General features: G+C 44.7%; 1 protein-coding gene across 1 annotated transcript in view; it reads left to right on the forward strand.

Moving 5' to 3' along the window:
• Window positions 1–12,000, forward strand: part of LOC132822427 (NCK-interacting protein with SH3 domain-like) — a 230,825-nt gene that overhangs the window by 179,063 nt on the left and 39,762 nt on the right. The window contains exons 8-9 of the mRNA XM_060835805.1: window positions 5,096–5,234; window positions 6,099–6,179. Coding sequence (XP_060691788.1) covers window positions 5,096–5,234; window positions 6,099–6,179 — 220 coding nt within the window. The remainder of the gene's footprint in view (window positions 1–5,095; window positions 5,235–6,098; window positions 6,180–12,000) is intronic.

Below are 12,000 nucleotides of genomic sequence, written 5' to 3' on the forward strand. Positions count from 1 at the left end.
GAGTATAGATAAGTCCCCTGGTCCAGGCAGGATATACCCAAGGTTACTACGGAAAGTGAGGGAAGAGACCTTGATCTTTGCGTCCTCACTGTCCACAGGAGTAGTGCCAGATAATTGGAGGGTGGCAAATGTTATTCCTTTGTTCAAGAAAGGTAATAGGGATAACCCTGGGAATTACAATGTTGTGAATGTGTCAGGGGTACTGTACCTTTAAGAGAGTGAAAAGCTAGCAGAACTACCTGACACAGCACCAAGTGTTCTGAACAAGGTAACATTTGATCGAACAGCCAGAGTAGCTGGGTTGCCTGGACACAAAAGAAAACAAATTCAGATTCAGCCAATCAGTTTAAAGTATGCCCCAAAATACCAAACTCCAATCAAATTTGAATTTATTATTTTGACAACATTAACACCAATGAAACAATCTGATGCTTTGGGATACAAAACCGAAACAAAATTGAACAGTTGGAGGAGAGCTGCGAAAAGACCAACAAATGTCGGCTGCTAGTGAGAACTCTCTGAGAGGTACCTGTCCAGAGAAGGTGTTTTCCCAGAGAAAATACCATCCACACTGACCTGGAGAGAAAATCTCCAGAGGAAGATGCAAAGAGAAGATTCAACAGGTGGCTGGTTTTGAAATTTTGAATTTTTCGGTAAATCTTAATCAAGGGGGTTTTATCGGACCAGTATCGGGAAAGTAAAAAAAGATAGGTTAGCGAAAGGAGTTGGAAATAGTTGTTAGTTAATGTTCTATGTTAGACTTTAAAGAATAAAGTTCTTAATTTTTTTCTACTTTAAATAGTGACTTTTGGGATCGTTTTTGAATAAATATTATGGAATCCATACAGTGTGGAAACAGGCTGTTTGGCCTAACAAGTCCACACTGACCCATTCCCCGACACCTACCATTCTGCATGACCCCTGACTGATGCACCAAGCCCACACATCCCTGAACACTATGGGCAATACCCCTAACCTGCTCATCTTTGGATTGTGGGAGGAAACCACAGCACCCAGAGGAAACCCACCCAGACACGGGGAGAATGTGCAAACTCCACACACACACAGTCGTCCCAGGCTGTGAGGCAGCAGTTCTTGACCTCTTGAATTTTAACAGATTACAGCATGGATTAAATCATTTCTGTATTGCAGGTTTAAATTAGTTGGGGGGGGGGGGGCGGGGTTAGTCTACTCCATGTCATAACAACAGACCAGTTAGTCTTACGTTAATGGTGGACAAATTATTGGAGAGGATTCTGAGAGACAGGATTTATGATTATTTGGAAAAGCATAGTTTGATTAGAGATAGTCAGCATGGCTTTGTAAAGGGCCTCACAAGCCTTATTAAATTCTTTGAGGATATGACAAAACATATTAATGAAGTTAGAGCAGTGGATGTGGTGTATATGATTTTAGCAAGGCGTTTGATAAAATTCCCCATGTAGGTTCATTCAAAAAGCAAGGAAGCATGGGATACAGGGAAGTTTGACTGTCTATATACAGAATTGACCGGTCCGTAGAAAACAGAGGGTCTGGTTTGCTCACTGAGCTGAAAGGTTCATTTCCAGATGTTTCGTCACCACACTCAGTAAGATCTTCAGTGGGCCTCAGGCGAAGCAATGTACATGATTCCTACTTTCTATTTATATGTTTGGGTTTCCTTGGGTTGGTGATGTTAGTTCCTGTGGTAATGTCATTTCCTGTTCTTTTTCTCAGGGGGGTGGTAGATGAGGGTCTAACTCGATGTGTTTGTTGATAGAGTTCCGGTTGGAATGCCATGCTTCTAAGAATTCTCGTGCGTGTCTCTTTTGGCTTGTCCTAAGATGGATGTGTTGTCCCAGTTGAAGTGGTGTCCTTCCTTATCTGTATGTAAGGATACTAGTGAGAGAGGGTCATGTCGTTTTGTGGATAGTTGGTGTTCATGTATCCTGGTGGCTAGTTTTCTGCCTGTCCAGTGTACCTGCCCTGAGATGTTAAAGGATCAGCGCGCACAAGGTCTCTCTGATCCATGCTGTTTCCCAGGGTGCTACATCTTGCATTCCCTTGCCTTGTTTGTCTTGCCTAAGTGCATCACCTCACACTTAGCCAGATTGACTTCTACTTGCCATTGATCACCCCATCTATATCCTCTTATAGCCTAAGGTTAACCTCCTCATTGATTGCCATCCACCAATTTTTGCATTATCTGCAAGCTTACTGATCAGTCCTCCTACATTCACGTCTCAATCTGGTAGAGAACTGACAAACAGCAAGGACCCCAACACTGAGCCCTGTGGAATCTTGAAGCTTTGACATATCAAGAGTTTCAGTTCATTTTGTTTGTTATTATAATTTCTGTTGCTTTTCTTTTAATGGAGATTTGATGAGCTGATCCAAATCGTCCTTCCAGCGTAGTGCAGTAGTCTGCATTGCCGTACCTTACTCTGGAATAATGAAACTGGAGTGATTATTCTGGTGTGTCATCAACATTTCTCCTGATGGGTATCTCAGTAGCCCTTATCTTGCCTTTTTTCAGGAACTGAACTCTTGCCTCAGCTCACGAATTCCTCAGTCAGCTTTTCCTTTATCTTCCTGGCTTCTCATTTTTCACCTCTGATTACTCCAAACGTTCAGTCTGTTGTGTCAAAGCAACTTTTACACATCTGACTCATGAGTAAAATCCTTTTGAAGAACAGCCAAGCTGTTGTTCAAATTTCTGTTCAGTCAGAGTGACATTTCTGATCAGTGATTCCCTTTTCTGTGCTGATGATGTCAGTCTGACCCAAGAGTGCTCATACTGAATCACTGTTAAGTGCTGAGAGTGCATTAACACTGATCTGTCAGCTGTAAATGTCCTTAAAGGAGGTAATGCCAGGTGTCCTGTAAATATCTGCAATGTGCCTCAACTATTTACCATGAGTTGAAAAATGCAAGAGAGAGCTGTACACTTAAGTTTGCTGATGTCACAAAGGTTCAGTGCACAGTACTGAATGTGGACAGCAACATCCCAAATTAATCAAAAGATGTTGTTAAATTTTCAAAATGAATAAATTTAACAGTTTTCTTTTGTAAACCAAGGGTGGTGTGAGGAATAAGCTTCCCACACAGTGATTAGTTAGGGTCGGGAATGCGCTGCCTGGCAACGTAGTGGAGGCAGGTTCGGCCGGGGCATTCAAGAAGGCATTGAATGGTTTTCCGATTGAAATAGTGTGCTAGCTATGTGGGGAAAGCAGGGAGGTTTGTGCTAGCTGGTAGGACTAGTGCAGGCACGATGCACTGATGCTCAGTAACAAGTCTGAGAGCAAAGGGATTTTGACACAGCTTCCGTGCAAGGTCATTTGTTTCGCTTGATTGCTATCGAAAAGTTCAGAAGACTGACGTTCCAAAGCCAATTAGATGTCCATGTTTGCAGATTGCTATCACTGTAGTGGTCAGGCATAAGAATTAGTGAAAGGGTTTACGAGGTTTTAGAATACAAAAGGAACAAAGGTTTGCTGCAGTTCACAGGGTGGCTCAGTGGTTAGCACTGTTGCCTTACAGCACCAGGGTCCCAGGTTCAATTCCAACTTTGGATCACTGTCTGTGTGGAATTGGCACATTCTCCCCGTGTCTGCGTGTGTTTCCTCCGGCTGCTCCAGTTTCCTCCCACAGTCCAAAGATGTGGAGGTCAGGTGAATTGGCTGTACTAAATTACCGTAGTGTTAGGTGCATTAGTCAGAGCGAAGTGGGTCTGGGTGGGTTGCTTTTCAGAGGGGCGGTGTGGACTTGTTGGGCTGAAGGGCCTGTTTCCGCACTGTAGGGAATCTAATCTAATCTAATCTGTCCAAAGCACTTATTGAACCATGTTGGATGTGCGAGTACAGATTAGGCTATATTGGCCTTGGAGAGAGTGCAGTCTGGGTTCACCAGAATAGCTCCAGGGCTCAAGGCTGAGGTTGTGAGGAGAGATGAGATAAACCAGCCTGTATCACCTTGGACATAGAAAAGGTTGATGTGGTTGGTGTTTTTTTTTGGACTTGAAAGGAGGCTGACAGAGGATTGGGGAGGGGGGGGTTGGATTATAGGCAAGGGACCACAACATTAACTATAGAGCTGGAATGATCAGAGATGTTCGGGAATATTTCTTTACACAAAGGCTGACATAAATGTGACCTGTCTCCCACAGAAAGAAACAGATACTAGTTTAATTAAATCTAAGATCCAATTAGGTGGTGAGGAGCCTCTGTGTGGGTGGAATGAGTCATTGGAGGAACAGTGAAACCGGTTTGGGGGTCTGAATCACTCTCCAGTACTCCTCATTTGATCATATCGAGGCAGAGATGACAGCTCGGGAAGAGAGCTATTCAGCTGATCAATCCATACTAAGTCTCCAAAGAGCAATGCCCACCTGCTGTCTTCCCCATGCAACCTTTGTGATAAAGTAGGATATCTGTAGTTCAGGTTCATCTATCTGAGAACCACTGAACCAGTCCTTTGGAGAGTGCTGTTTTATTTATATTAACCCGTTCTTCCTTTCAACTGTGCAGCTGCATCACATTTCCATGACATTTTGGGATTTTACCCTCAGGTGGCACATTGTCTCGTTTCCTAGCTTCCACTATTCCCAGGCTTTGTTCCTGAATTTTGAAGCCCGTCTCCGGTGTTGTTACAAACCTTTCACCTTGACACCTCCAGTCTGCCTGACACTACGCAACTCAGTGTGTGGGACAGACCAGACAACAAATCCTGATTGGTGCGAGGGGAGGAGTGGGTGTCACTGTTAAGGATTGAAAGTTCAGGGTCAGCACTGCTGCTCCTGACTCCAAACAGTGTGTTGAGATTTGTGCTAGTCCTTGTGCACACCTGTGATTGTGACCTCTATCTCCTATGATCTAGAGACTGAAAGCTTTGAAATATTTCAAAAGATAAAGATACTGAAGTTCCATTAGTATTGTTGTTCTGAAGTGTGTATTGGGATGGGGGGGGGGGGGGGGGGCGGGCGTGGGGCGTGGAGGGGCTTTAGCTCAAGCCTTAGTACACTGACAGTATTGAGAGCTTGGTGAGTTTATGTACTATGACTGAACGCAACTGGTGTAAGGTGTGTGCTGTGTCTAACCATTGTCCTGTTCTGTGCCAGGAACATCGTGTCACACTGCGCCTGTTCTTACTGAAGTGTTTTGGAGCCATGTGTAACCTGGACGCATCAATCATCTCCACCCTGGCAAACTCTGTGCTGCCAATGGAACTGGCACGGGACATGCAAGCTGACACCAAAGGTAGGCAGGAAACAGTATCCCGAATCAGTGGTGCTGGAAGAGCACAGCAGTTCAGGCAACTTCCAACGATTGACGTTTCGGGCAAAAGCCCTTTCGGGCAGCATCCAATGATCGAAAGGGCTTTTGCCCGAAACGTCAATCGTTGGAAGTTGCCTGAACTGCTGTGCTCTTCCAGCACCACTGATCCAGAATCTGGTTTCCAGCATCTGCAGTCATTGTTTTTATCCTAGGAAACAGTATCCCATCAACTTATAATGACAAAGAACTGAAATACAGCACGTGGTTTTCTGCAGATTTAATAAGTTTGAGGATTTGAGATTGATGGTGGTACTGTGTATGCATTATACAGGCAGATAAGTGCAGTCCATATTGTACAGTGCCACCCCCATTGTACGGTCTGCTCAGATTAATGATTAGATTAGGTTAGATTACTTACAGTATGGAAACAGGCCCTTCGGCCCAACAAGTCCATACCGACCCGCCGAAGCGCGACCCACCCATACCCCTACATTTACCCCTTACCTAACACTACGTTCAATTTAGCATGGCCAATTCACCTGACCCGCACATCTTTGGACTGTGGGAGGAAACCGGAGCACCCGGAGGAAACCCACGCAGACTCGGGGAGAACGTGCAAACTCCACACAGTCAGTCGCCTGAGTCGGGAATTGAACCCGGGTCTCAGGCGCTGTGAGGCAGCAGTGCTAACCACTGTGCCACCGTGCCACCCACGATATAATAAGATTCACTATTCAGTCAACAAAGGCTATGTTTGGTTTAATTCTCTTACAGTCAGCAATACCAGATTTAAAAGTTAATGATTGGAGTTGACCAGCACTGATGATGGTTTCTTTTCTCCCACAGAACATCAAAAGTTGTGTTACTCTGCACTGCTGCTCACCATGATCTTTTCGATGGGTGAGCCACTGCCCTATCATCACTATGGTATGTATAAACCTATAGAACATGCCTGTCTTACCCATGCTGCTTCCTCGCTCCCACCCTTTCTCCTTCTCCAATTACAGGCTGAAGCAGACACTTTCATAACATTTAAGAAGCATTTGCAATGCCAAAGCATATAAGGCCAAGTTCTGGAAGATAGGGTTAGAATAGTTAGGAGCTTGTTTTTGACTGCTACAGATATGATGGGCAAAAGTCTGTGTTGTAGACCTCTTTGACTCTATGATCTGAAGCAAGATTAGAGTTGAGAGGAAAAGATCAAAGGTCCAGTAAAGAATGTTTTGAAGAAAGCAAATAGTCCATCCTCCCTTCGGGAGTGTGTTACTGGCTGGAATGGGATTCCTTCAGGTTATGTTTGGGTTTTGAGTGTTAGGTTAGTCAGCCTGTTGGTTGCTATGGCAGTTCTAGGCCTTGCAGAAAGCCTCCTCAACTCCTCTCTCTCCTCCACCATCACCATCAGCACTGTCCCTATCCCCCAATGACAGAGCAAATGAGTGACCCCTAGCCTTGTGTCTTCCTTTCTGGCTGTGTTTGGTCTGCTTGTCATGGTTTGTTCTTGAGGAATCTGCGCACCATTATTTGAGTATCAAACAAAAACTAGCAAACTTAAAAGACCAAGGACAACCCATGGACAATTACACAGCCAGAAACCCTAACCATCTTACCACACATAAAGAAGTTTCAGAAACGACAGCCAAACTACTAAGACCCCTCGGAATCCTAGTAGCACACAAACCCACCAACACTTTCAAACAAAAACTAACAAACTTAAAAGACCCAGTACAACCCATGGAGAAAACCAACGTAATCTACAAAATTCCATGCAAGGACTGCCACAAACACTACGTAGGACAAACAGGAAGAATGTTAGCCACCAGGATACACGAACACCAGCTAGCCACAAAAAGACACGACCCTCTCTCCCTCGTAGACACACGGATGAAAAAAAACACCCTTTCGACTGGGACAACACATCTATCCTGGAACATGGTAAGCAAAGACATGCCGGAGAATTCCTAGAGGCCTGGCACTCCAACCACAATGCCATAAACAAACACATAGATCTAGATACCATCTATCAACCCCTCAGCAAATGAACAGGAAATGACATCACCACAAACCCCAGGAACCCCATCCAGGACAAACATATAAATATAAAGCAGGAGACAACAGCTTCGCTTCACTTGGAGGTCGCCACTGATTATGTTACCCAGCCAGGTAATGAAACGTTTGGATATCAAACCTACAGCTCAGCGAGCAAACCTACACCCTAAACCTCAACCTGAGCTACAAACCTTGCAAAAACCTATGGGACTAACACGCTACAACTTGCCTGAAGATGGGAAAGGAATGCCATCCGAGAGAGTTCCACCCGCTAACAACTGTACTTCCTGCATGAATGTTTAAGAAAACAGGTACTGCCAAAATGTCTCCAATAAAAACACCTCAAGCCAGAAGTTTAACAGAACAAAATGACCGCAGAATGCTCCGAGAACTCCTCAATGACACCTACCACAGACTCCAAAAATACAAACGGGAAAGTGCGCACCAAAAACCGTTATTCAAACAAGCAACAAATTAAGAATGGACAGACGCGTTAGAACGAGCTATAAAAACCAAACAACGACAAACACAGATAAAGAAAAATCAGGACCTGAAGAAAAAACTTGACAAACTCTCAAAAAAAGACAAAACCAATAACACAGGGGCATGAATAAAGAATTTATCAGACCGGACCCTATCAGACACAGAAAAAGCGGTACTGGTAAAAGGCGTAAATTTCAATTACCGAGACGCTGACAAGAAGGATTTCCTAGCGGCATTAGAAACCATATTGAAGGACAACAATCTCACGGAAAAAAACACAACAAACGATCAGACGGACAGTTGCACCTACTCTGAGCCGAAAGAGGGAAGGAAACAAACTGAACACACAAGAAAAGAAAGCCCTAGAAAACCTCAAAAAAGACAAAAACATCGTTATATTACCTGCAGACAAAGGTCGGCTCACAGTCATCCTGAACAGAAGGGACTACATAGAGAAAGCCAATGCACTACTCGCAGACACCAACACCTACCAACAGGTGGCGCTAGACCCGACCCCACAACTAGGAAACAGAATTACATATCTCCTAAGAAAATTACACAATCCCGGACAATTAAACAAGATGGAATTCCAGAAAATGAACCCCGACGGGGCCAACACCCCACGATTCTATGGACTACCAAAAATCCATAAACCAGGAGCCCCCCCCCCCCCTCACACCTACAGTCTCACTACCCGGAACACCAACTTACAGACTGGCCAAAGAACTACACGCAAAACTGAAATATCCAGTAGAAGAGTCACAGCACTCCATCCACTCCACCCAGGAATTCCTAAAAATCATCAAAAACACCAAAATAGAGGAAGATGCAGCAATGATCTCATTCGACGTAATAGCACTGTTCACCTCCATCAACATCGACCTGACAAAGGAAACACTTACCACACTTTTAGAGCAGACCACCACACGCACCTCAACCACCATCAATCACATTACCAACGAAAACATCATGAAGCTAGTGGACCTGTGCCTCACCACCCACTTCACTTTCAACGACATAGTCTACAAACAAGCCAACGGCACACCCATGGGATCTCCGCTATCAGGATTCATAGCAGAAACGGTAATGCAAAGACTAGAACAAACAGCCCTACCAACCATCAAACCAAAAATCTGGGTTTGCTACGTAGATGACACCTTTGTCATCACGAAACAAGATAGAAGAGACATTTAACATCATCAACAACACCCTCACAGGCATAACGTTCACCAAGGAGGAAGAAACTGACAATAAACTCGCATTCCTGGAGGTCACAGTCGAAAGAAAGAACAACGGAGAACTACAAACCTGCGTATACAGAAAACCGACAAACACTGACCAAATACTCAACTACACCAGCAACCAGCTGAAAACGTGTTGCTGGTCAAAGCACAGCAGGCCAGGCAGCATCTCAGGACCAGAGTAAAAAATGAGGTCTGCAGATGCTGGAGATCACAGCTGCAAATGTGTTGCTGGTCAAAGCACAGCAGGCCAGGCAGCATCTCAGGAATAGAGAATTCGACGTTTCGAGCATAAGCCCTTCATCATGAAGGGCTTATGCTCGAAACGTCGAATTCTCTATTCCTGAGATGCTGCCTGGCCTGCTGTGCTTTGACCAGCAACACATTTGCAGCATCTCAGGACCATCCCAACACACACAAACAAAGCTGTCTCAGAACACTATTCCAACGAGCCACCATACACTGCAGCACAGACAAACTACGGAAAACAGAGGAGAACCACCTATACAACGTATTCAAGAAGAACGGATACTCAAATAATACAGTGCGTAGATTCCTCGAGAACAAACCACGACAGGCAGACCAAACACAGCCAGAAACCCTAACCACCTTACCATACATCAAAGAAGTTTCAGAAATGACAGCCAGACTACTAAGACCCCTTGGAATCCTACTGGCACACAAACCCACCAACACTCTCAAACAAAAACTAACAAACTTAAATGACCCAGTACAACCCATGGACAAAACCAACGTCGTCTACAAAAGTCCATGCGAAGATTGGCACAAACACTACGTAGGACAAACAGGAAGAAAGTTAGCCACCAGGATACACGAACACCAGCTAGCCACAAAAAGACACGACCCTCTCTCCCTCGTAACCCTACACACGGATGAAAAAACCACCAATCGACTGGAACAACACATCTATCCTGGTACAGGCTAAGCAAAGGCATGCCAGAGAATTCCTAGAGGCCTGGCACTCCAACCACAACGCCATAAACAAACACATAGATCTAGATGCCATCTATCAACCCCTCAGAAAACGAACAGGAAATGACATCGCCACAAACCCCAGGAGCCCCATCCAGGAGAAAGATATAAATAGAAAGCAGGAGACAACAGCTTCGCTTCACTTGGAGGTCGCCACTGATGATGATACCTAGCCAGCTAATGAAACGTCTGGATATCAAACCTACAGCTCAGCGAGCAAACCTACACCCTAAACCTCAACCTGAGCTACAAGCCTCCACAAATCGTGGGTTTGTACCTGCCTTGGGAATGCTAGCCCCAGCAAGTGCAGCTTCCAGTGCTGAGAGCTGGGTGTCTACCGTTCTCAGAAAGAGTTCACAGCCAGATGCAGCATGTTTTTACAATCTCGCTTATTGCTAAGGAACTGCACTCACCTCTCTTTATCCTCCATGTCTCTTCTCCCTATCTTTCTTCAGCACTTTGGGACCAGTGACCATAGTTGTATTAATTTTAAAATAATCATAGAGAGGGACAAAACTGGTCCACAGGTTCAAGTTCTAAATTGGGGCAGGGCGAATTTTGATGGAATTAGACAGGGTTTGATTGGAGTAGATCCTTTGCCAGAGAGCTGGCAAAGTAGGAGGCCTTCCCAAGTGAGACAGCCAGAGTACAAGGTTTATATTGGAAGGAATAGAGAATCCTGGTTGACAAGATGTTGAGGCCTTGACCAGAAAAAAAGAGGAGGCGTAGCTTAGGTACAGGTAGCTGGGATCAAAGGAATCCCTGGAGGTATAGAGGGAATACAGGAGTTTACTGAAGAAGGAAATCAGGACGGTGAAAAGGGGGCATGAGATAAAGCCTTGGCTGAGACAATTCGGTGGATTCCAAAGAGGTACTTTAAGTATATTAAAGGAAAAAGAATAACTAGAGAGAGAATAGGACCACTCAAGAACCAAAGTAGACATGTATGTTTAAAACCATAGGAGTGGCACGGTGGCTCAGTGCTGCTGAGTGCACTACTGCCTCACAGTGCCAGAGACTGTCTGCGTGGAGCTTGTACATTCTCCCCGTGTCTGCGTGGGTTTCCTCCCACAATCCAAAGATTTGCTGATTAGGTGAATTGGCCACATTAAATTGCCTATACTGTTCAGGGATGTGTAGGTTAGGTGCATTAGTTTGGGGTAAATGTAGAGTAACAGGGTAGGGGAATGGGTCTGGGAGGGTTACTCGTTAGAGGGTCAGTGTGGAGTTTTTGGGCCAAATGGCCTGTTTCCACACTGTAGGGATTCTATGAGATGAGCGAAGTTCTTAATGAATATTTCTCCTCTGTATTTACCATGGCGAAAGACATAAAGACTTGGAACTTGAGGAAGTTAGTGATGATATGTTGGGGACAGTCCGTATCACAGTAGAGGAGGTATTGGATATATTACAATGAATGAAGGTGGATAAATGTCCTGGTCTTGACCAGATATACCCAGGAATCCTGAGAGAGGCTAGAGAAGAAATTGCAGGGGCTCTGGCTGATACTTTTGCATCACCATAACACACTGGTGAGGTCCCACAAGACTGGAGGGTAGTGAACATTGTGCATTTATTCAAGAAGGGCTGCAAAGAAAAGCCTAGGAATTATAGGCCAATAATCCTAACATTTGTGGTGGTTAAGTTACTTGAGAAGATTCTGAGAGCTCAGATAAACATGCGTTTAGAAAGTCAGGATTTGATTAGAAGTAGTCAGTATGGCTTTTAAGTGGGATATCATGCCTCACAAATTTGTTAGAGTTCATTGATGAAGTGACCAGAAAGGTTGACGAGGGCAGGGTGGTAAGTATAGTCTATAGAGATTTCAGTAAGGCCTTTGATAAGGTTCCACATGGTAGACCACTCTGGAAGGTTGGATCGCATGGAATCCAGGGGGAGCTGGCAAATTGGATACACAATTGGCTTGATGGTCAGAAGCAGAGGGTAATAGTGGAAGGATTCTTGTCAGACTGGGGGCCTGTGAC

The sequence above is a fragment of the Hemiscyllium ocellatum genome, chromosome 14 (assembly GCF_020745735.1).
Source record: "Hemiscyllium ocellatum isolate sHemOce1 chromosome 14, sHemOce1.pat.X.cur, whole genome shotgun sequence".
In the NCBI taxonomy this organism is placed as follows: Eukaryota; Metazoa; Chordata; class Chondrichthyes; order Orectolobiformes; family Hemiscylliidae; genus Hemiscyllium; species Hemiscyllium ocellatum.